This window comes from Eschrichtius robustus, chromosome 13 (assembly GCF_028021215.1).
Source record: "Eschrichtius robustus isolate mEscRob2 chromosome 13, mEscRob2.pri, whole genome shotgun sequence".
Classification (NCBI taxonomy): domain Eukaryota; kingdom Metazoa; phylum Chordata; class Mammalia; order Artiodactyla; family Eschrichtiidae; genus Eschrichtius; species Eschrichtius robustus.
Genome location: NC_090836.1, coordinates 17,649,288 through 17,670,939, shown reverse-complemented (window position 1 = coordinate 17,670,939; position 21,652 = coordinate 17,649,288). Strand labels below are relative to the sequence as shown.

The 21,652-nt window shown below is 34.7% G+C and overlaps 1 protein-coding gene across 3 annotated transcripts in view; it reads right to left on the bottom strand.

The window, feature by feature from the left end:
- Positions 1 to 709: 709 nt before the first annotated feature.
- The window catches only part of SLCO1C1 (solute carrier organic anion transporter family member 1C1), a 45,204-nt gene continuing 24,261 nt past the window's right edge, over positions 710 to 21,652 (bottom strand). For 2 of the 3 annotated variants that reach the window (XM_068560574.1, XM_068560576.1), the window contains 7 exons: positions 20,641 to 20,805; positions 15,075 to 15,270; positions 11,913 to 12,078; positions 9,478 to 9,662; positions 7,847 to 7,911; positions 2,464 to 2,581; positions 710 to 932 (listed from right to left, as the gene is read on the bottom strand). In XM_068560574.1, coding sequence (XP_068416675.1) covers positions 710 to 932; positions 2,464 to 2,581; positions 7,847 to 7,911; positions 9,478 to 9,662; positions 11,913 to 12,078; positions 15,075 to 15,270; positions 20,641 to 20,805 — 1,118 coding nt within the window. Of the gene's footprint in view, positions 933 to 2,366; positions 2,582 to 7,846; positions 7,912 to 9,477; positions 9,663 to 11,912; positions 12,079 to 15,074; positions 15,271 to 20,640; positions 20,806 to 21,652 lie in introns of all 3 variants that reach the window. The other variant, XM_068560573.1, reaches the window with a different exon arrangement.

Sequence of the window (21,652 nt, the reverse complement as noted above, 5' to 3'; positions counted from 1 at the left end):
TGGGCAGTATTTAACAATATTTTTTACTCCATTGAATTCATAGAAAGACAGGAAAGCATATTAATATTAATTTTATTACTTTACAACTATGGTCACTTAAAAATCTCACACATAAAATACATGCAGAAGAGTTAGTAATGGTAGAAGAGTTAGTAATTCAAAATTCGAATCCTCCAAGATCATTTGCAAATATACATTTCTATATCAATTATTGTATTTCAAAAGAAAGAAGGAGCTTAAAACGAAATCTTCCTCTACATGTTCTGACTCCATCCTAACATCATCATTAAGGTGATATTTGAAGGAGACCAAGATGTCGTTTAGTTTTTTTAAAGTATTCTCTTATCCTAGGCAAGTATCTCAGTTTAGAAATTACTTTACACATAGCCATTAAACTATAGCAACAATTGTTCTACTAGGAGTACAGCTAATATATCAATGGGCACAGGCAAAGTTCAGCAGAATGAGTAAATAATATAAGGAATTTGTTTATAAATTAAAATATTTAAGATTAACTTTACCATCTACACCTTCTGTAACATGATTAATTATATTTGTTATCAGGTACATTATCTAATACTTAGGATCAAAAACAAAGTAGACATCTTTTTGAAAGGAGAAAGAATTTACACATTTAAAACCCTTTTGATTAAAATTTGTTTGCAGAATTTCCAGAAATTGGAAAACATGGCTTCAAGTTATCATTTGTCTAAAGTTGCGTTTCTTTGCCTGGCCAATAGCTGGGTTGTAGCAAATGATCACTCGTCGTACAGTTTTCCTTCCTGATTCTTGTAGACACCATTGTTCTTTCTCTCTTGGTTCTGAAGCTTCTGTGTTTTGAAACATACTTTTTCTTTAAAGTGAAAAGTACTGCAGTACTTAGGAAAATCGACATGGTGCCAAGGATCATGGTTAGTCCCAGATACATGTGTCTAGAAGAAGAGAGAATGTCCATCTTAATTATTGCAACTATCGAACTTTAAATAAAATATAATAATATCATCCAAAAATATCAATATCAATAAAACTATCATGAGGATGGTTTTAAGAATGCAGATTCAGTGGCTATAAAAGACCTTTGTATGAACATTTGACAGACTATTGAAGGCAGTAAGCTAATATAAAGCAATTTTAGTAGTACCATCATTTTCAGTCACTGATAATTATATAATCCGTCCCATCCTCTCTGTAAATTATTTCCTTAGACCAGGTAACTATATCCCTGTTTGCCCAGAACAGTCCCAGATTATGCTAGTGTTGTCCCAGTGTAGTTTTTAATAGTGCCCCCTTTCACTCTCGAAAGTACCCAGGTTTGCATGATAAATTATGTGGTTACCCTTCCCTCGAAGCTTGCCCAAATTCACTTCTACGGAAAAACTGCAAGAAGGAACATTAAGGGGAAATCAGAGCCCTCAGTAGAGTAGACTGACTTAAGAACAAACCAGAGGTTTCAATCCATTTCTTCCATGAGTAGCCTTTAGTTCTACATCAGATTATAAGACACAAAGGTTTGAAAGGACAGGTTAAATGATTCATGCTGGTTACCTTGTATGTACACGCATAGTCTCTGATTGAATTACATTGTCTTTGCACTAAAATACAGCCTTAGTAAATGTGAAGAAAGTGCCAATTCTCCTCATAGATCAGGTCCCTTTCAAAGACCAAAATAAATTTCTCACATAACATCAAAGCCTATTAAGTCAAGCAAATTTATTTGAGATGGTCGGCTAAATTCACATCCAGCTTCCAACTTACACAGTTCAGCACCAAGTTTATTTCTCTAGAGAATACTCAGCTTGTAAATTGAAAAAAAAAAAAAAATCCTTCTTGCTTTTAAGCCATTGAAGTATTGCTTTAAGCAATAAGGAAACTAAATGTTTGATGAATTGAACTGAATGATACCATAGTGAAAAAAACCATGCCCTCAACCCCATACACACTCACACACACAGAGAAAACCTTTTACTTTTATGCATTTCAAGTACTGGAATAATTGAACATCAGTTTGGCAATAAAAGCCGGACAGATTTACAGCCAAATCCAACTCTTGCCCAGAGGGATTATATCTGACGTAAATGGGACAGTTTGGCTCAGTTTGAAAAAGAATAGAATTAAACCCCAAATGTGACCTAGATTTAAATGCTTCTGAGTTTCAGGGAACTCACTCACTTGTGTGCACAAACTTTGAAAATTCTACTCTATTCTGAAATCTTATGTCATATTTTTTTAAAATGATTACTCATTTAAAATGGGAGTCAAGATTAAGAATGGGGGGGAAACGAAAGATCTAGCCAAATAATCAGATAATAATAGAATTATTCTATAAAACAGAACAAACTTCTTGATTAGACTCTCCTTTTCCTTACAAGCAATGAAACTACGTGAGGATTATTAGTGCCAATTGCATTGTGCAAACCTGGGATGTGGTAGCCGTGAGATGTGGGAATGAGTTTGATACGGTACCTAAAAGCATTTGAATCATATAATCTGCAGGATCCTCTACTTCCACATCTTTTAAATCCCCATTTGAGGCATGAAGTATCAATCAAAACTCCAAAATATACGGGAGCTGGGATTCCTGCTGTGAGAAAAACAAATAATTGCTACTAAAAATATACGCATATCTTTTTGGTTAGCCTATAATTAATGATTCTCGGAAACCACAGTCAGTCCAAAATTCACTGCTTTGGAGATGACAGGGCATCTGTAGAAAACCAGAATGTGTCACCCCAAAATACGCCTCTGGTATAAAGATTATTTTGAGCTGACAATTTTGAGAAACAGAAGTCATAGGAGAAGCTCCGAAGACACGGCATTAAGTTTCCTTTTTGTAAGGAAAATGTACATTTACAAAGGAAAATATTTGCAAGGGTCTCTCCCTTTCTGTACCAGGATGAGAAGAATTCCAGATTCAAAAAAGAGCTAACTGACCCTATTTTGCATAAACTCCTGTAAGCAAGAAGATCACATAGATAAAGATATCTAACAGTCAGTTTAGATTATTTGGTATCTTAAATAAAAATTCTCTTTATATACATTGTCCATCTAAATAGATTATTTGCCACTGAAAAACATTTAGGTGATAACTAACTTTACATTGCTCTTAATAACGTGAAGATGTTCCTCAAGATTCAAATGCTTGCCATCTTCTGTATGTTTTAAAATTTTCATAATGGCAAATTCAAACATTCACAGAATTAGAGAGGATGATGTAATACAACCTCATGTACCATCACTAACTTTAACAATTATTAATATCAATATTTTGCCACTCCTGTGTTATCTCTCTCCAGTCCCACAACCCAACGTGCATCCAGAAACTATTTTTTTAAAATATTTTAAGAGATACCTCAGATAATCACATCATTCTCCTTATATGTATTTCAGAACACATCTCTGACATTTTTAAAAAATATATCACTCTGCCATTTAACACATGACACATTTTATAATTTCTTTAATCCTATCAAAAACCCATATTCAAACTTTTCTGAATGTCTTCAAAGCATTGTTTTAGAGTTGGCTCATTCTAATCAGGATTCAAACCAGGTAGGCAGGAATAAAGAGGTAGACATAGAGAATGGACTTGACATGGGGTGGGAGGGCGAAGCTGGGGCGAAGTGAGAGTAGCATGGACATATGTACACTACCGAATGTAGAATAGTTGGCTGGTGGGAAGCAGCAGCATAGCACAGGGAGATCAGCTCTGTGCTTTGAGATGACCTAGAGGGGTGGGATAGGGAGGATGGGAGGGAGGCTCAAAAGGGAGGGGATATGGGCACATGTGTATGCATACGGCTGATTCGCTTTGTCCTGCAACAGAAACTAACACAGTATTGTGAAGCAATTATACTCCAATAAAGATCTATTTAAAAAATTTTAGTTGATGGCTCTTTATATCAGCTTTTTCCCCAACTTTTTTTTTTTTCATACTAATGATTTTTGAAGAAAGACATTTGTCCTATAGAATATGCCACAGTCCAGATTTGACTGATTGCTTCTTCACGACGTCATTTACTTTGTTTTCCTATCCTTCATTTTTCCAATAACCTGGTAGTTAGCTCCTGCATAGACTCAGGCAGGAACAAGGCACAGGTGGTTCTGTGTGTTCTGGCAGAAGTCACATGCTGCCTACTTGCCACTCTTTGTAATGTTAAAATGGATCTGAGACTCAGGCTATGCCCTCCATTATGAAGTTTTTCATCCATTTTCACCTATAGCTTTCAGCAAATATTGAGGAGGTTGCAAAACAGATTGTTAAAAATTATATTATTCCTTGTGTAAAATTATTTAGGATTTTTCTATAAAAGAGAATTTTCCTTCATGACTGTTTATTTGATTACTTCGAAATATAGTTCATAGAAGGAAGGCAGGATAAATGCTCAATTCTTTCCATTCATCAGTTTCAAAAATAATGAATTGGTGCCCTAGTATTCTCCAACATTATTTAGGTATCATTACAGATTTACGTCTTTTTATATATTCAGTGTATTTCAAGACACGGCAGATATTATAATGATTAGTTATGTTATGTATTAATTAATATAATAATATTGTTTATCTTACATATTTTATTTTCAAATTATCTCACCTTAGGCCAAGCTCCTCAAATTGGTCCTGTGTCCTTTTGACATATCCCTTTGATAGCTTTCTCACTTTCTGGCACAAAAGTTGTCCCACAATCATCTTGTGCATTTTCTACCCTAGACCTTGGTCAGTTCTCCAAGGTGCTGTGGTTTCTTTATTGAGGAATGATATTTAGATAGCACAGATTCATTGCTATGGGTGCTGATTTCTCCTGGGTTAAATAGATTCTAGATTTTTCAGGAGACAGAGTTATAAGATACACATTATTTTAAAATAAAGCTATATGAGTTCATATTAACATTTCAAGTTTAAATTAAGAATGAGTTTTACTTAAATTTTTTATTTTATGCTTTTATCGCTTTTCTATTATGCTGAAAATATTGATTCCTAATGATATTAACATAATATCTTATTTACTTTAATCTTAAAATATACAATAGTTTTAACATAACAATGCCAAAGTTAGTATTACTGACAAGACCATAAAATGTACTGAAGCAATGGGGATTTGGTAATAATTCTACTTTCCATGTAGTTTAAAGTATGGTTATGTCACCCATATAATATAGAGTTAGTTTTGGTTTGTTTTAAGAATTTCTTTGGTTCTGTTAATTTAATTATTTTAAATTATATAAAATTTTTGCATGCTTTCAAATTATACAACAGTTACATTTACAAAGTCTCATTTCCATCCTGTTCTCTCTCCCCTTTTTCCTTTCTTCCCTAACAGGTAAAGTTTTTTAAAAATTAGTATTAGTTTTTAGTTTATGCTTCCATTGTTTCTTTTTGTTAACAAGAGCAAATACCTCTGTGTGTGTGTATAATATTTCCACCTTTCTATACTTACACCAAATGCATCATACTATATACGTTGTTCCACATTTTGCTTTCTTTCGCTTAAAAGCATATCCTGGAGATCACTTGATATGAATTGTGTCCCTACAAAATTCATATGTTGTAGCCCTAACCCACAATGTGATTGTATGTGGAAAAAGTAATTAAGAAGATAATTAAGGTTAAATGAGGTCATAAGGGTGGGGCCCCAATCTGATAGGAATGGTGTCCTTATAAGAAGAGGAAGAGACACCAAAAGTCTCTCTCTCTCTCTCTCTCTCTGTGCACTGAGAAAAGATCCAGGGAATGAACTGTGGGAAAATGGCCATCTGCAAATCAGGAAGAGAGGTCTCACCAGACACCAACCCTATTGGCACATTGATCTTGGACTTTACAGCTTTCAGAACTATGAGAAAATAACTTCCTGTTGTTTGAGCCCCTCAGTCCAGTATGTTTTGTTATGACAGCCAGTACTGACTAATATACTTGGTAACATTAGAGAGAGATTTTCCCCATTTGTCCATACAGCTGCATAGTATTCCATTATGTGGGTTTACTATAGTTTATTTAACCAGTCTCATACTGATGTACATTTACACTGCTTGTAGTCTTTTACTATTATAACTAATGCCACAGTGATTGAACATCCATAAGATTAGACTTACTTCATACTTTTGCGAGCACATTTTTGACATCAATTCCTAGAAGTGGGATTGCTAGGTCAAAAGATAAGTCTATATGTAATTTTGTTAGTTATTGCCAAATATCCCTCTCCAGAAATAGTATAATTTTCACACCAGCAGTGTATAAATGTATCGATTTTCTATTTGTACTGTAATACATGACAAACAACATTTGGTAATTTGCCTATCTGATAAGTAAGAATTAGTATCAGTGTAGTTTTAATTTGTACTCTTCTTATTATGAGGGTCCTTGACTATCTTTTTATATATTGAGAGGTATTTATACTTATTTTTCCATGAAATGGTTGTTTATATCTTTTACCCCATTTTCTCTTAGACTGTTGATCTTTTTGTTCTCAGGACTTAGGTGTTCTCCTTATAATAGGGATATTAGCCACCTGTCTGTTATATAAATTGAAAAAAATTGTATGTAGTTTGTCGTTTGCTTTATGATATTTTTGTCATTTTCAAGTATATATATTTTTTATTTTTTATACAATTTTGAAGGTTACTTTCCATTTATAAAATATTGGCTATGTTCCCCATGTTGTATAATATATCCTTGAGCCTATCTTATACCCGGTAGTTTGTATCTACCACTCCCTCACCCCTATATTGCCCCACGACCACTGGTAACCACTAGTTTGTTCTCTATATCTGTGAGTCTGCTTTTTTTGGGTTATATTCACTAGGTTGCTGTATTTTTTAGATTCCACATATAAATGGTATCATACAGTGTTGATTATATTTTCATTTTTATGGAATCAACTTTATGAATTATTTCTTTTACTTGAGATCTTTTTCACACTGTAGGTTATATCTATGTTCTCAAAGAGAGGTAGATAGACTTATTACAGCCAGGGATGTACTTCAGGCTCAATAGCCTTTTTTCTAGATAATCTCTGTTTTTATATTGTAGAATTAGAGCCAGCCATGATGGCATAAACCTCCATTTTTGTTGTTTTCCCAATTTTATCAGGATTATATTCTATCTTCACATATATCCATTTTTATGTCAAGATTTATGTAAACCACATTTATTTAAAGCTCTGAATTTGTTTTTCTTCCAGGTAGTTCCTCTCTGTCAAGTTACAGAGGAACATTTACAATGGTTTTTACTATCTTCTTTAGAATATAAACTCTTTAAGGACAAAAACCTATCTAACTTAATCACTCTGTTTTTTATGGGTTTTAACTAATGAATATTGAAAAATCTGGTAGTCAGAAGAAACCATTCCTATTACATTTAACAAATTGTGAATTCAAATCCACACTGCTTTGATTGTTTGAATGATCTTTCTACCAATGATATATCCCAGCATTGAGAGTAGCTCAAAAGAATTCCTTCCATCTAATAACTTAAAAAATTATATTTAGACTTCAGTTTTTCTTACTGATTCAATTTTTGCTTTCCTCTCAGAGGGCTCTTTTATAACAGCAATGGATTTTTTGACACTAGACCCATGCTAGAAGAGATAAGATTGTTTAAAAATGTCATTACTCTTATAAGATCACTTTATCATGGGTATAGCATTGGTTCTCAATATTTCTGAAAAAAAGGAAGAGAGTAGTCAATGAAAAGAGGAAGGGAAGAAAGATATGAAGGAAGGAAGAAGATTAAAAGAACAGGAATCTACTACCAACATCATTTAGTTATGTGTCATAATTCTGTAAAATATTTAGAAAATTATTCAAAATACACTTGTAATGGCTACCATAATTAAAGCATAGATTATACTTACCAAGAACTCTTACTGCTAAGGTGTAGATACCCAGGGCAAAAGACTTAAGTTGTGGCTTAATGCACCTAAAAAATCAACAAAAGCATTATGACAAAAAATATAATAGTACATTAAAGCAAATAGTAATGTCAGTGATAATCTACTGAACACACATGAAATGATGTTAGGATTCAAGTAGCATTTATGGAGAACCCACTAGTATTCTAGCATAGGGAAAGCAAATTATGTAAAAACCTTGTTCCATTATATGCAGTGTATCGAGGAATTTATAGTTAATATTTCTAAAAGGTAAATCACTCTTACATGACATATTCAAATGGCGTTGGGTAAAGTAAAATCAAATTTAATCAGTAAAATAACAAGGACTCACAGGGAAAAAAATTCTAAGAAATTATAAGAATTTGAGGCACAGTAAAGGATTAATAACCTATAACTAGTTTTTGTGGGTTTTGGTCTAAAAGCACAGGACCCTATTGACTCAAGTTGAATCAGAATCATTGTGACATGCTTAGTGTTTTTGCTAAATAGTGGGGGCCTGAATTTACCCGTCAAGTACAAGAGTACCTAAAATAACAAGACCATCCTTAATATGACTGTATAACTTTAACTGATGGATTGGCGTATAGATTTTAAATGTAATAATCATGAGGATATATAATAACTACTGAGTGTTAACCATGGTAGTAAGTTCTTCATATGTATAATATTTAGTCTCTGCTTTAAAAGAGTCAAAAATTACAACTCTTCTCCTTGAAGCAAATGACATTTCCTTCTGACATCAAAATAAAGTGTGGTTCATTTGCGGGACTGGTGGTGAGGAAAATTCTTCCTCTATTGGCCTGTTTATTCACTTGGCCCAGGTGACTACTTGGCACAAGGTAAGCAAATGTTGGAGAAATAGGTACCCATGAAGAATGATCCTGGTCTGAGAATTCTGGGGCAGTGCTTTCCCATCAAACCCATGTTTCCATTTGAAAGCATCAATATCTCATGTTCTCCTTAAACCCTTTTACAAAAACAGATTTGTGGATGTTAGATCCTATCTTCTGTAGATCTTTCCTAATCAATTTCTATAATATAAGTTGTGGGAAGTTAAAGCTATAAACAATATTTTGATTAGTTTCATTTTAGAAAAACTTAATATTCATCCTTTGATATATGAATTAATTTCAAAATCACCTAATCCATCTCATAAAAGATTGATTTACAATAAAATTTGACTTTTCATATTTAACAATTTTATCGAAATTTGTAATATCTTTAGGTGATTTCGATCAGTTGTTTAACAGTAATACTTGCAACACTAATTCAATGAGGAGGAAAATTTTATCACTGAAAATACTTGTTACAAAACTAATATTTTAAAATATGAATTTACTTATATATTTTATCGAGATCTAGGATAGGAGAGCCAATAAAAAATGTTCAAGCATAAGTTATAATAGAAAAACTTCTAGTCAACCACATTATCTATATAAAAACCTAAAGTGGGAAAAGCATAAAAGTAGAACAAGTTTCCTAAGAGAGCTGTAAGGAATCATAATGATTCCACAGAGCAGAGTTTGAAATCACTGCTGTAGATGATCACAGTATGTCATATTAAAATTAGGGCAGGGAGAATCAGTGTTCACCTCAGAAGCAATATGTATCCAGGTATCCCGCCTAGAGACAAAGTATAGGACGTGATGACTGAAATTACAAGGAAATACAGAAACATTTTGGGACATCCGTTATCTTTTTGACATCTGCCCACCATGCCTGAGGAATTTCCTGATTTTGAGGCGGCAATTCCCACACAGGTGCAGTTATTAAATATCTGTAACACAATAGGGGAAAATCCAATTATTGAGGTAACTTGTATATAAAATTAAAGACAAGTATTTATTTTAAAAGAATTTATTGTATACATTTATTACATAAACAATGGGGAAATTTTTATTTTTCTGTGTTAGAATATATCAAGCAAAGCAAAATCTAGGGAGACAACATTTCATTATCCAAAGAGCAGATGGTCTACAAACTATTGAACCTATAGAACCATCTCCAAGCAAATCCCACCAAATCCAACAGTACCTTATGTTCTTCTCTACTACTTCTAAGTCTAAGCCACCATTTTTGCTTGCTTTGATTATCGCAGTGGTCTCTCAATGCTCAACATGTTTCTACTCTCTTTTCCACAATAACCCAAGTGAGTCTTTAAAAATAGCAGTCAGATTGCATCACTATTCTCAACCTTCCAATGACTTCTCATTGTACTTGGATAAAATCCCAAATCCTCATAGTGGCTTCCGCACTATCCATGATGCAGCTCCTGAATCCCACTCTGATCTCATCGCCCAATGATCTTCCTCCTCTCCCTCTACTTCAGCCACACACATGGGTGCCTATGGGGCCTTGGCCAGCCCTCAAACATGGTGAGTCTACCCAGGCCTCATGGCCTTCCTATTTTCTCTGCTGGGCAATTCTTCTAGGGAGTTACATGGCCAGCACACACACTTCAGGTCTCTGGCATGCAGTGTTTTCAATAAATGGAAACTCTGGTTAAGAAAAATCTTCCATTACAACTAGAGATTATCATAGTAAGTGAAGTAAGTCAGAAAGAGAAAGAGAAATGCCATATGATATCACTTATATGTGGAACCAAAATATGACACAAATGAACCTATCTATGAAGCAGGAACAGAATCACGGACATAGAGAACAGACTGGTGGTTGCCAAGGGGGAAGGGTTTAGGGGAGGGATGGAGTGGGAGGTTGGGGTTAGCATATATAAGCTATTATAATATAGAATGGATAAACAACAAGGTCCTACTGTATAGCACAGAGAACTATATTCAATATTCTATGATAAACAATAAAGGAAAAGAATATTTTTTTAAAAAAGAATATATATATGTATAACTGAATCACCTTGCTATACAGCAGTAATGAACACAACATTGTAAATAACTGTACTTCAATTAAAAAAAAAAAGTAAATCCAAAGTAAAAGAGAAAAAGGAAAGAAAAACCTTCAAGCAGTTTGGGCCAAAGAGTAGTGGCCAAAGATCGGGCTTAGGGGGAGGAAAGGAAAGAAGGAAGAAAAGGAAGGGAAGGTGAAAACTCAGATTTCAGATGGGTGGGTGGTCTTATATCACTGTTGCTAGAGACCAATCCTTTCTGCTCTGAATAAAATGTCAAAAGTAACAATAAACAGAGAGAAAATCAACAAGGATGAATTTGTCTACAGAAGTGTTTGCCTAAGCATTCTTATCTAGTTGATAAAAATACGTAAATGTATGTGTGGTTTAATTTTCAGCCCTCTAGGGCTGTCAAATACAGGCAGATTTCATCAGCCACAAGTATAAAGCCATCCAATCACTGTGCCATATACACAACGAGTGTAAGGAAGAGTCTCTGTTTGGGACAGGGATGTAAAGGTGTGATTAGAGGGATGAATCTATTAATGATTGAAGTACATAATACTCTGCACAACTGGTTTCCTACCTATAGTTCCAACCTCATCTTCCTCTTACACCCTACAGGAACCCTCCATTCCAGCCACCTACTCTTTTAATCATTACGCACATTGGCTTGATATCTCGGGCAGAGCTGTCCCAGAACCATCAACCTCCTCACAATTGGATCCCTGACCCCTGGGTCTAGACCTTTTGGGCTAGACTTCCTAATACTGGCCTCTATTTGCCCTGTCCTCTAAATCCTGCAAGGACCAAGGGTCAGGAGAGATGGATCCCAATGCAGATGTTATTATATGATCTTGTGACTGAGACTTTCTCATTTGAAGCTAACATTCCTTAGAAGCAAAATGAGAGAAGTAGATTATATAATTACAAAGTTCCTCCAGCCTATTTCATTATTCTAATTCTGACGCTAATTCTTCCAACAACTCTAGTTCTACTAGCGATGCTTATATTTCCTGTCTCCACACAAAAGAACAAGGGCAGAGTCAAAGCCAGGGATTTGACCGGTGTGGTCTGCTCCTAGGTTGGTCCCTGAGCCCTGATAGGATTGTATAGTTAAGCATTGTCGCAGGCCTGTGGGCACACACTTTAGAGAAGATGTCTTACAGTAGTCTTTCCACTCCCGGTGGAGGTTTGACAACCAGCAAGACAAGCCGATGCATATGTAATTCCATTTGCACCACACATGGGTTCCCATTTTGTCTCTGAACATTTGCATCTTGAGTTGCAATCTGAAAAGAGAGCTCGTTCATGATAAGAGACAGGTTTGGTTCTGAAAAGAAATGTAATGGTATAAAATATTACCTCTTAGTAGGCAGCACCCTAATACTTTCAAAAATCAATGTTCTTGGGTGATATAAATGGCACTGCCAACAACGTTTGCTTTGGGGGAACACAATTGTCATCAGAAATGCCAGCTTCTGATCATTAAATGTGAATCCACTATTAAATAGCTTTCTCTTGAAAGTTATCTTTCTAGGTTTACAACTTCATATGATATCCAGCTCTTGGCTGATGGCTTTTACTAACATCTACTGACTCTAGAATCTTCTAATATTTTTCTATGCAGTGATGTATGAAAATGACTAACAAGGTAGAAAAGTGAAGTAAACCTTAAGAGCAATTTATGACATTGCTCTTATTGTGTATCAATATAATAACAAACTTATATAATATTCCATCTCATAGAACTACTATGGATTTTGTCACCTCAAATGTAAAAGCAAAAAGACCTTTGAGATGTCTTCTAGCAGAATGAAAGGGTATTTAACTAGGCCTCCTAAGAAGTCATCCAGGAATATGTCATCTTATTCTCTCCTCTAAGGCATTAAGTTTTAGCTGAGACTGTGTTGTAGTATCTGAAAGTATAAATGTGTCTTTGAAAGCCTAGAATCAGGCCACTATGGACACTGTAGGGCTGAGATTTTAGAAGGTTAGAGCTGAAAGAACTGTGGGTGTGATCTAGGCCAACTTCTCATTGGGCAAATCAGGAAAGTCAGGTCCAAAGTAGGCAGATAATTTGCTCAAATTCACGTTTGTTAGTGACAAACCCAGAATTAGAACCGTTCCAGGTCTCTGGATTCTACATTTTTGTCTTTCGTCAGACTTATTCTCATCATTGCAGAAGAAAAATTTCTTCCACTATCATATCTAAAGCTTATCTATAGTGTTCCTGTAATGTCCAGAATCAAAACAGCCTTGTGGAACAAAGAAACTCTGGATAACCCCTGGAGAGCACGTTTATTTTATAAAGCCAATTCTTTTATATTACTGAAGGTACATTAAATTTATCACTTAGGGCAATCTTGAAGCAGAAATTAATTGCATATATGTTTTATGTAAGATGTGTTGACAGTAGAGTTATTTAAATGTTTAATTATGAGTTTTATCAAATATGCCAGAATGTTTATGCTCAAATGAGATTTTTCTTTCAAAATAACCATGTTGGGAGGGGAGAGATTTCCCCAGTGATGTTGCCTTTTCTTTGGCTCCTTCCAATAACAAAGCTGCTCTTAAAGGTTAAATCTTTGCCCCTGTTGAGAATATTCTAAAAAGACATGGAAAGCAATTTCAAAAGAGGAGTTTTAAACAATGATAGCATTATTGCAATACAGTTATAGTCTTTTGAGGTGAATTGCTTTCAGTGGCTAGTACTCAATGAATAATTATTTTGTTTTGTTTAAAAATATTTAATCTTTTATTATCATCTGAGTATCCTTTTAATGTAAATCTCAAAATTTTTCTGTTGTTGTCTACTTACATATTTGCTTTGGCTTAAAGATAGCATAATGTCATAGAAAGAACATTATACTTTGAGGAAGTTACTTGACCTTTCTAATCTCAGTTCCCTTTAAACGAGGGTAAAAGAACTTCATAAGGGCGTCTGAAGGTAGAAGTGAGATAATAAAACTAAGGTGTTTTCTAAATTGCAAAATATAAAGTACTTTACCACTGTCCATCCACCATGAAGATCTTAGGGATAGTAAAAGATGGCACAGGGCTTCTACTCGCTCCAGAATCTTCTTGCAGATACAACTAACATTCTTAATCTACATTGCTCACTGTTACCAAGGCAACACTATACTCCATTAAGTCTAACTGTTGCTGTGATCACTCCTAGAAGCAACGATATATGAACTTTGCATTCATTAATTTTCCTGAACATTTTAGATGGCAAAAGTATAATTGATGTTCACTTAACAGCAGGGGAAACCAGGATAATGAAGATGATGGAACATGAACACAAGACAGATAGATAAATGTGGAAGGAAGCTGGAGAGCAAGCAGTGAGCAAGAAGCAACTGAACCATCAGAAAACAGAACATAATGTCAGGAGTGTAGGCCTTTGAACCACAGGCGGAATTTTAGGCAGTCAGGCAGATACAATCAGGGAGGCTGGCCTGGCAACTAGTAGCAGCTCAATAATTTTTTTTTAAACAAATAATGTATAGATAGGTGGAAGGATGAAGAGAGCTGCCTCTGGGAACTCAGGTTCTGGGTAGAGTGATAGCAAGGACTCTTGAAGGGGAAGGGTGAAGTAGTTTTAAAACCCAGCCTTTAGACTCTGGAAACTAATCACCCACCCCAGGCAGGATGGCATAAGTCTGAAAACATCAATAAATATTCTTGTGATCAGCTGCAAAGAGCTAAAGAGAGCTGGAATGTGGGTCACTGGCTTGAGGGATAGCCATTTTCTCCTGAAATTTCCCTTGATTTGAGTAACAGAGACTATAAAGCATGGCACAGAGACCATTCCAGTTATCTAGGTGTTCAAAGAAAAAAAATACAATTGTTTCCATGAGTGGCACATCTATTTTGTGCCAGGTAAGTACTAATCACTTTCACGTACATCATCTCACCTTACAAAACCTTAAAAGGCAGTTATTATTTCTATTTTTAAAATGCAAAAATTGAGGCTACGTTAAATAACTCATACAATGTCACTTCACTAAGAATGGGCAGAGGCAAAATTCAAGGTCTGTATTTTCCACTATCAGGTTGCTGCCCTAAAGTAAGATGTGGATTTAGCATTCTTTATATTTCTCTAACACATTCAAATTCAAAGGAAATGACAGATTTTGTTGACAATAACAGCTTACATGTCATAAGCATTGTCCACTATTCCATAATATCCACTATCCCATAATAAAACATTAACTTCTTTTCTTAGTTACAATGCTTAAAAATTAAATTATCTTATTTTGAAACTCTATCAATAATTTGATTAAACAAGGCAATCTCCTCAGATTACTTAATGAGTGAACATACCCTTGGTAGGAGACTGTTAGTCCTGCCACATCAGAATTTTCACAGCCCAACGCAAAGAGGGAAAGGAATAGGAGGTACCCAAGGACAGATGATCCCAAGTAGAGCTTTGCGGCTCCACACACACTGATTCTGAATTTTTTCATGACTATACCCCCAGAGAATATTCCAAAGGCCACTGCAGGTATATTGATGAGCCCTGAGGAAAAAGAAAATTTTGTGAATCTCTAAAAGAAATATGAGTACACTCACACAAACTTTCTAAGGGATTATGCAAAATTATACAATAGTTTCTGACTTATTATTAACTACTTGGTTAATTTAAGTTATAGAAATATAGAAATATTTAATAATTAGTTAATAGTTACTCTCCTATTTCAAGATGACTAAATTATAACATGATTTCAAAAAAGATTAGTAGCACATTTCAAATATACTGTCAACGTGATTCTCCCTTTCAAGTTCCCTAGGATCTATAAGCTGTCCATGAAGGGCCAGTGTGACGGCGAAGTTCCTGAACAGCATATGAGATGTGCTTCTTGCCTCCCAAAGCTTCTTTTCTTTCATCTTAGGTATTTTTGAGTCATTTAATGAGGTAGAAATATCACATTGATTTCTTCATTGCACACTTTTTCCACTCACACCGTAAAATGTGTTGCTCTTACTGTGTTGGTCAAAAAGTTCATTCAGTTTAAAGTAAAAATAAGACATTTTTCATTTTCACCAAGAACTTTATTGAACAACGTATTCAGTAACCGAACAAACTTTTTGGCCAACCCAATAAAATGTTTACCATCTAAATATTCCAACTGGAAACATTAGCTGTAATTTATCCTAGCAACTACAATTTGTTTCAGTTTATTTTATATGATTCCTCTTGAATTTAATATTTATGTTTATCCAAATATCAGGAAAGCTACAAGCTAGTTTATTATTATATATTTTAGTATTATTAATTACTATTACTATTATTATTTCAGCACACTTGTTCAAGTTAAAGACCCTATTCTTTGTTACTATCCCAAACAAGAGTTATGAGGAATGTGTAAACTGTTTCGAGATGCTCAGCAGAATTACGATATAAACTGGAAACTTTGATTCCCATACAGGTGCATGAAAGCCTTAGCCATTAGGATGAAACAGTAATGAGTTATTAATAATAGTACTTTAGGATGTTTTTAAAGCTTTTTTCCCAGTGAAGTAAAAGTCCTGGTTATATCATGGACCCTCACAATATTACTCTAATGTTAGAAGAAATAAATGTTAAGATTTTTATTTTACAGAGAGAAAAGAATGCAAGAAAAATTTACATATTCATATAACCAGTTGGGTGCAGACAAAGAAGTAAAATTAGCCATCCTTCTTGGGCATAATAAGAGGTTTTTTTTCCCCTCGCAAATTAAGATAGTTTTCCATCACCTCACAGATTTTTAATGTAACTTTACTTGATTCTAGAACAGATCATAATATAATTCTAAATTTCCTATGCTAGCTTAGCCACAAAAATAATAATGCTTTCTCTTATGATCATATTTTCACAAACAATTCTCTTAATTTTTCCTTATTTGTCTGTGTAACATCTCCAAAAATTGAGAATGATAATCATTGTCAATGATAGTCAGTGTTGATGTATCTTGTCAACTACTTCCTATCTTATTTAATCAAAAAATTTCAAGAAATTAAGCAAAAATAAATAATTGCAATCTGTGTATTAAGAAGGAAAAGGAACGATGTCCATGTAACTTCATGAGAGAAGTTCATGTAACTTCATAGTGATAGGAAAAGCCTAAATGTCCATGTAACTTCATAGTGATAGGAAAAGCCTAAATGAAAGATTCAGCTGTCTAATCAAATCTCTTTCAGTAGAAATTGGAATGGAAATTTGTTAAAAGCCCATACCCTTAAAAAAAAAAAAACAAAAAAAAAACGTTTCATCACATACTTTCTAGTCCCTGACTTTGAAAAATTTTTGTTGTTTATTCTTCTTTCGTTTTATTTGCAAAATTAATTAACACAAGAAAATGCTATTTCTAAACTTTAGAAAGAATGTGACCAACATATAAAAACATGTACAGTAAAATAAATTTTCATTGGATCGGTCGGCCCTTGAACACTTTAGGGAAATTTCTGTTTATTCTTTCCTCCATGTCATATCAAATGCTTTCTCTGAGAGTAGAAGGGAAATGTGTCTTTTCTGTGCCTTTCCCATATTTTATTACAGAAAGGGTCATTCTCCCATAATCCAAAGAAAAAAGCTGAAGGAGAAAAGAGAGAGGGGTAGGAAAGAAAAGCGAAGAAAGGGAGAAAACATATTTGTTGAATGAGAGCTATGTGCATTTACAATCCATTTTATATGTCTTTTTTCATCTTTATTTTAACCCAGTGATGCATTTCTTTTCACCATTCTACAGAAAATCAAAACAAGTGTTAGGGATGTTGAATAATTTACCCACTTCCCTTACTCTGCTGTATCCCATACTTAATAATGTAAAATTACAATGCACTCAGGAAAGTATCCTAGTTATAATGACGTGGAATTACTAAACATTTTTACTTAGCTCTCACAAAAGTACTTGAATTATCTATAGATATGCCAGAAACTATGAGGAATTAGAGTTCCAGGCAACCTTTGATAGATGGCTCAAAAAATTCTGATGATGAGTTTGTTTGGATCTCAGAGTCCATTTCAGTATACAGAGTAGGGTCATGGATTAAAAGAAATCAATCAGCCACAATTCAAAAGATAATTATTAATCAGATTCTTCCTGACAGTTTTCCAAAAATAATTATGCCCAGTGAAGAAATACAACTCAGAAGCTCAGGGGAAATAATTTTATTCCTGGCTATATCATGTATGTATGTATGTATGTAAGATACATATGCATGATATTGGGCAGGCCATTGAATCTCTCAGAGTCTCACATTCTTTCATCTGTGCTAATTACTCTTAAAGATAATTTTACAGGCAAAACATATTTCATTTATTATCTACTTAATAAAGGAATGAGATTACATGTAATTTCATTTCTTTTCTAAGTAACTTCCCCCCCCAAAGGCCCTTAATTTTCCTTTATGAAATGAACTTTTCAACTGGAAAATTTTAAAGAACTTATTCATCATTCTAGTGGGAGCAAAATCAAAGGCCCCCAAATCTCTGAGTGTTATGTACATGTTGAATAATAAGGAATAAACATATACTTAAAGGTATGTTCTTCACTACAATTCATGGGGAGAAGATGGTCTCTTCATTTTGATAAATGAATCTTGACCTCCTTCACATAACACAAAAATACTTTGTATGCTGTGAAAATACTTGGAAAAAAATACTTTGAAATGGATTATAACCTAAATGTGAAAGTTAAAACAATCTACTAGGAGCAATATTAAGAAAACATTTTCATAACCTTGGGGTTTGACAAAGATTTCTTAAAACAGGCTCAAAATAGCACTAACGAAAGAGGAAAAGATTAAAATTGGACATGATTAAAATTAAGAAGAGTGAAAAGGCAAATTGAAGTCTGTGAGAAAATGTTTGCAAAACATATATTCAATAAAGAACTTGTATCAAGAAAAAATACAGTACGCCTACAAACCAATAAGAAAAAGATTGACAATCCAATTAAAATGGGCAAACGACTCAAACAGAATTAACAAAAGATAATGAAATGGCCGAAAAGCCTGGGAAAAAATGCTCAACATAGTTAGTCAGCAGATAAATGCAAATTAAGCCACAATAAGATACCATCAGACCCCATAAGAATGGTTACAATGAAAAAGACTGACAATACCAAACATTAGAAGGATATGGAGCAATTGGAGCATTCTTACACTTCTAATGGGAGTAAACATTCGCACGACTCTTTTATGAAATGTTTTGGCAATATCTGCCAGATCGAAACATATTCCCTATGATCCAGCAGTTCTACTCCAGGATATAGCCAAGACAAATGAGTGAATCTGCCTACCAAAATACGTGTGGAATGTTCACGCAGTGTTACTTATGATAGCCCAAAGCAGTAAACAACCCGAATGTCCGTCAACAAGAAAACAAACAAACTGTGGTATATTTATGTAATGGGATATTACACAGCAATGAGAAGAACAAGCCACCACTACACGCAATAACATGAATGAATCTTGTAGATTTCACTTCCATTGAAAAAAGCTAGATACAAAAGAGTACATAACTCATTCCATTTATATAAAGTTCAAAAACAGGCAAGACTGATCGATAATGATGGAGTTCAGAATAGTTATTAACTTGGAGAAGAACATTGGGTAGAAGAAGTTTTGAGGGAGCCTTCTGGGGAACTGAATTGTGCTACGTGTTCTGGATAATGATCACCACACAGATATATACATGTAAACATTTATCCAGCTGAGCTATACATTTAAGATCTGTAGACCTAACTGTTGCTTATAAGTTATGTCTCTAAACACAAAAGAAATGTTAAAATAAAAAGAATGTCAAAATTTCATTCCTCTTCTAGTCTTCTTAAAGTCAGTACAAAGCTTTGATTGGCATGGATGGGGTGTGGGGTTTAAAAAAAAAGCCCTAAAATATCAATATTTCTTCAGGTCAACCATTAAATAATAAAATTAATTTGAACCAATTAATGTTGAAAGTAAAATTCAACAGTGATTATAGCCTTCACATTTAGAATTTAGGGGAAGGACAGCAGTTCAAAGAGTCAATTAGAATTGCATCTGCTAAGTGCCCATTATCCAGGATTATTATAAGAAATTTATACATCCCAAAATATGCTCAGCTGTTTCCTCACACACACCCCCACCCTGATCTCTTTCAGAGATAGATGAATAGAGCGAGTTTTAAAATATTTTATGAAGAAGAAATGATTTTAAGCCATTGGAGTCTCCTATCATAAAGGAACATGTCCAAAGGAATAGAATATGTTTTATACTTTGAAACAGTAGCATTAAATAACACCTTTGTGGACTAAAGGAGCTAATCCAGGTTTTAAAGTATCCAATTGCTTATAGGATGGTGGTTATATATTTGGAGATTCTGGTTCTTCTTCATTCATCTTCTCTTTTTTTTTTTTTTTTTTTTTTGCCCTTGAATATGTCTCTTATTGGCTGTCCTGCTGTGCTAGAAACACAGTCCTTTTAAATAACCCAAATGCCAGGAATCAGAGAAGTCTTTCAACTCTGAGCAAACACAAACTTTGTTTTGCAATGCACACCTTTTAACCTGTCTGAATACTTACCTTTTGTAATCCTAGAAACTGTTCAGGTAAAATGGCCACTGTTACGAGGTTTCAGCTACACTTGAAAGACAAATATCCAGTACTAACAATCTCCTAATAAGATGCATATTTGGTCTATGTGGTATTCTCGTGGTCATTCACACATAGTTCTGAACAATTTTTGCTACAAAGTCGTACCACAGACTAAATATTTTACTCTGCTAGATTTTTTCGCTTACTTTTTGAAATGCCATAAATTACCTTCAGTCTAAATATTGGAACAGTTTCTCTAAAGTTACTAAGGATTAACAAGACACAGCTGATATTGCCTATTGGCAAGCAGGAAGGACAGAGAAGCATACCGATAACAAAGTTGGCCTTAGAGGATGACTGCCCATACTGTTGCTCAATGTACTTCGGTTTATAAGTCACCATGCCAAATAAGGAATTGAACTGAACGGTGCTTGCACACAAATATAAGAAGTACACTGGATTTCCAAAAAGACTCTTCAGTGATGGCAGAAAATCTGCGAGACAAAAATAGCATGGAGTAATTAAAGACAGTGTCACACTTGGCAGAAGATACAGCCATGGCATCAGGGCTTAGAGGCTGAGTGTCACTGTCATGGTTCTGAGGAGCATTTATAGCATGGTACACACACGCACTCTAGATATTAAGCCATTGGCACAAGTCAAGGCTGAGTTCCGGCCAGGCTCAGATCCAGACGTAGGCACTCACTTCTACAGGCATAAAATCTAAATTATAAATTAGAGTGTCAGTCAGGAACAGATTCCTCTGATGTGGGTAGAAGACACGAGGGATAAGAATAGTCCCTCACCACTGAGCTGGGAGTCATGGACAGGACATTAAGAACTTGAGTTTTCTGGTCTCTCTCCTTCCAACTTGGGTCATGGGTGCAGAGAAGGGAATATGAAAGTTATCTCCAGTTAATTATTGTTAGAAATGAGCTTTGGCATTCTCCCTTCTTCTTTTACGCAGCCAAACAGAAATGTGAAGATTTTCTATAAATGTCAGTATAGCTGGGCCAGTTGAGGGGGACCAATCTTTCTCATGGCCACCCATTTCCACGTGGGGGGAATTCACTAGAACACGTCTGACCTTTGGCCCCATGCTACACTCACTCCTTTGATCACTAGTGGGACACGTGCACTGGTGCACATTTTCAAGTGGGTGGATGTCATCTGTTAAAAGGCCACAAGCCCTGAAGATTCACTCTTTTCCGTCCACCCAGGTGAATGTGAAACAACCCTCCCAGGGAGGGGCAGTTGCAACGTCTGCACTGAGGAGGTGTAAAGGTGGGGACAGCAGCAAAGAAGGTTACCAAGACTTTGGGTCAAGTTCTTCAATCAGTT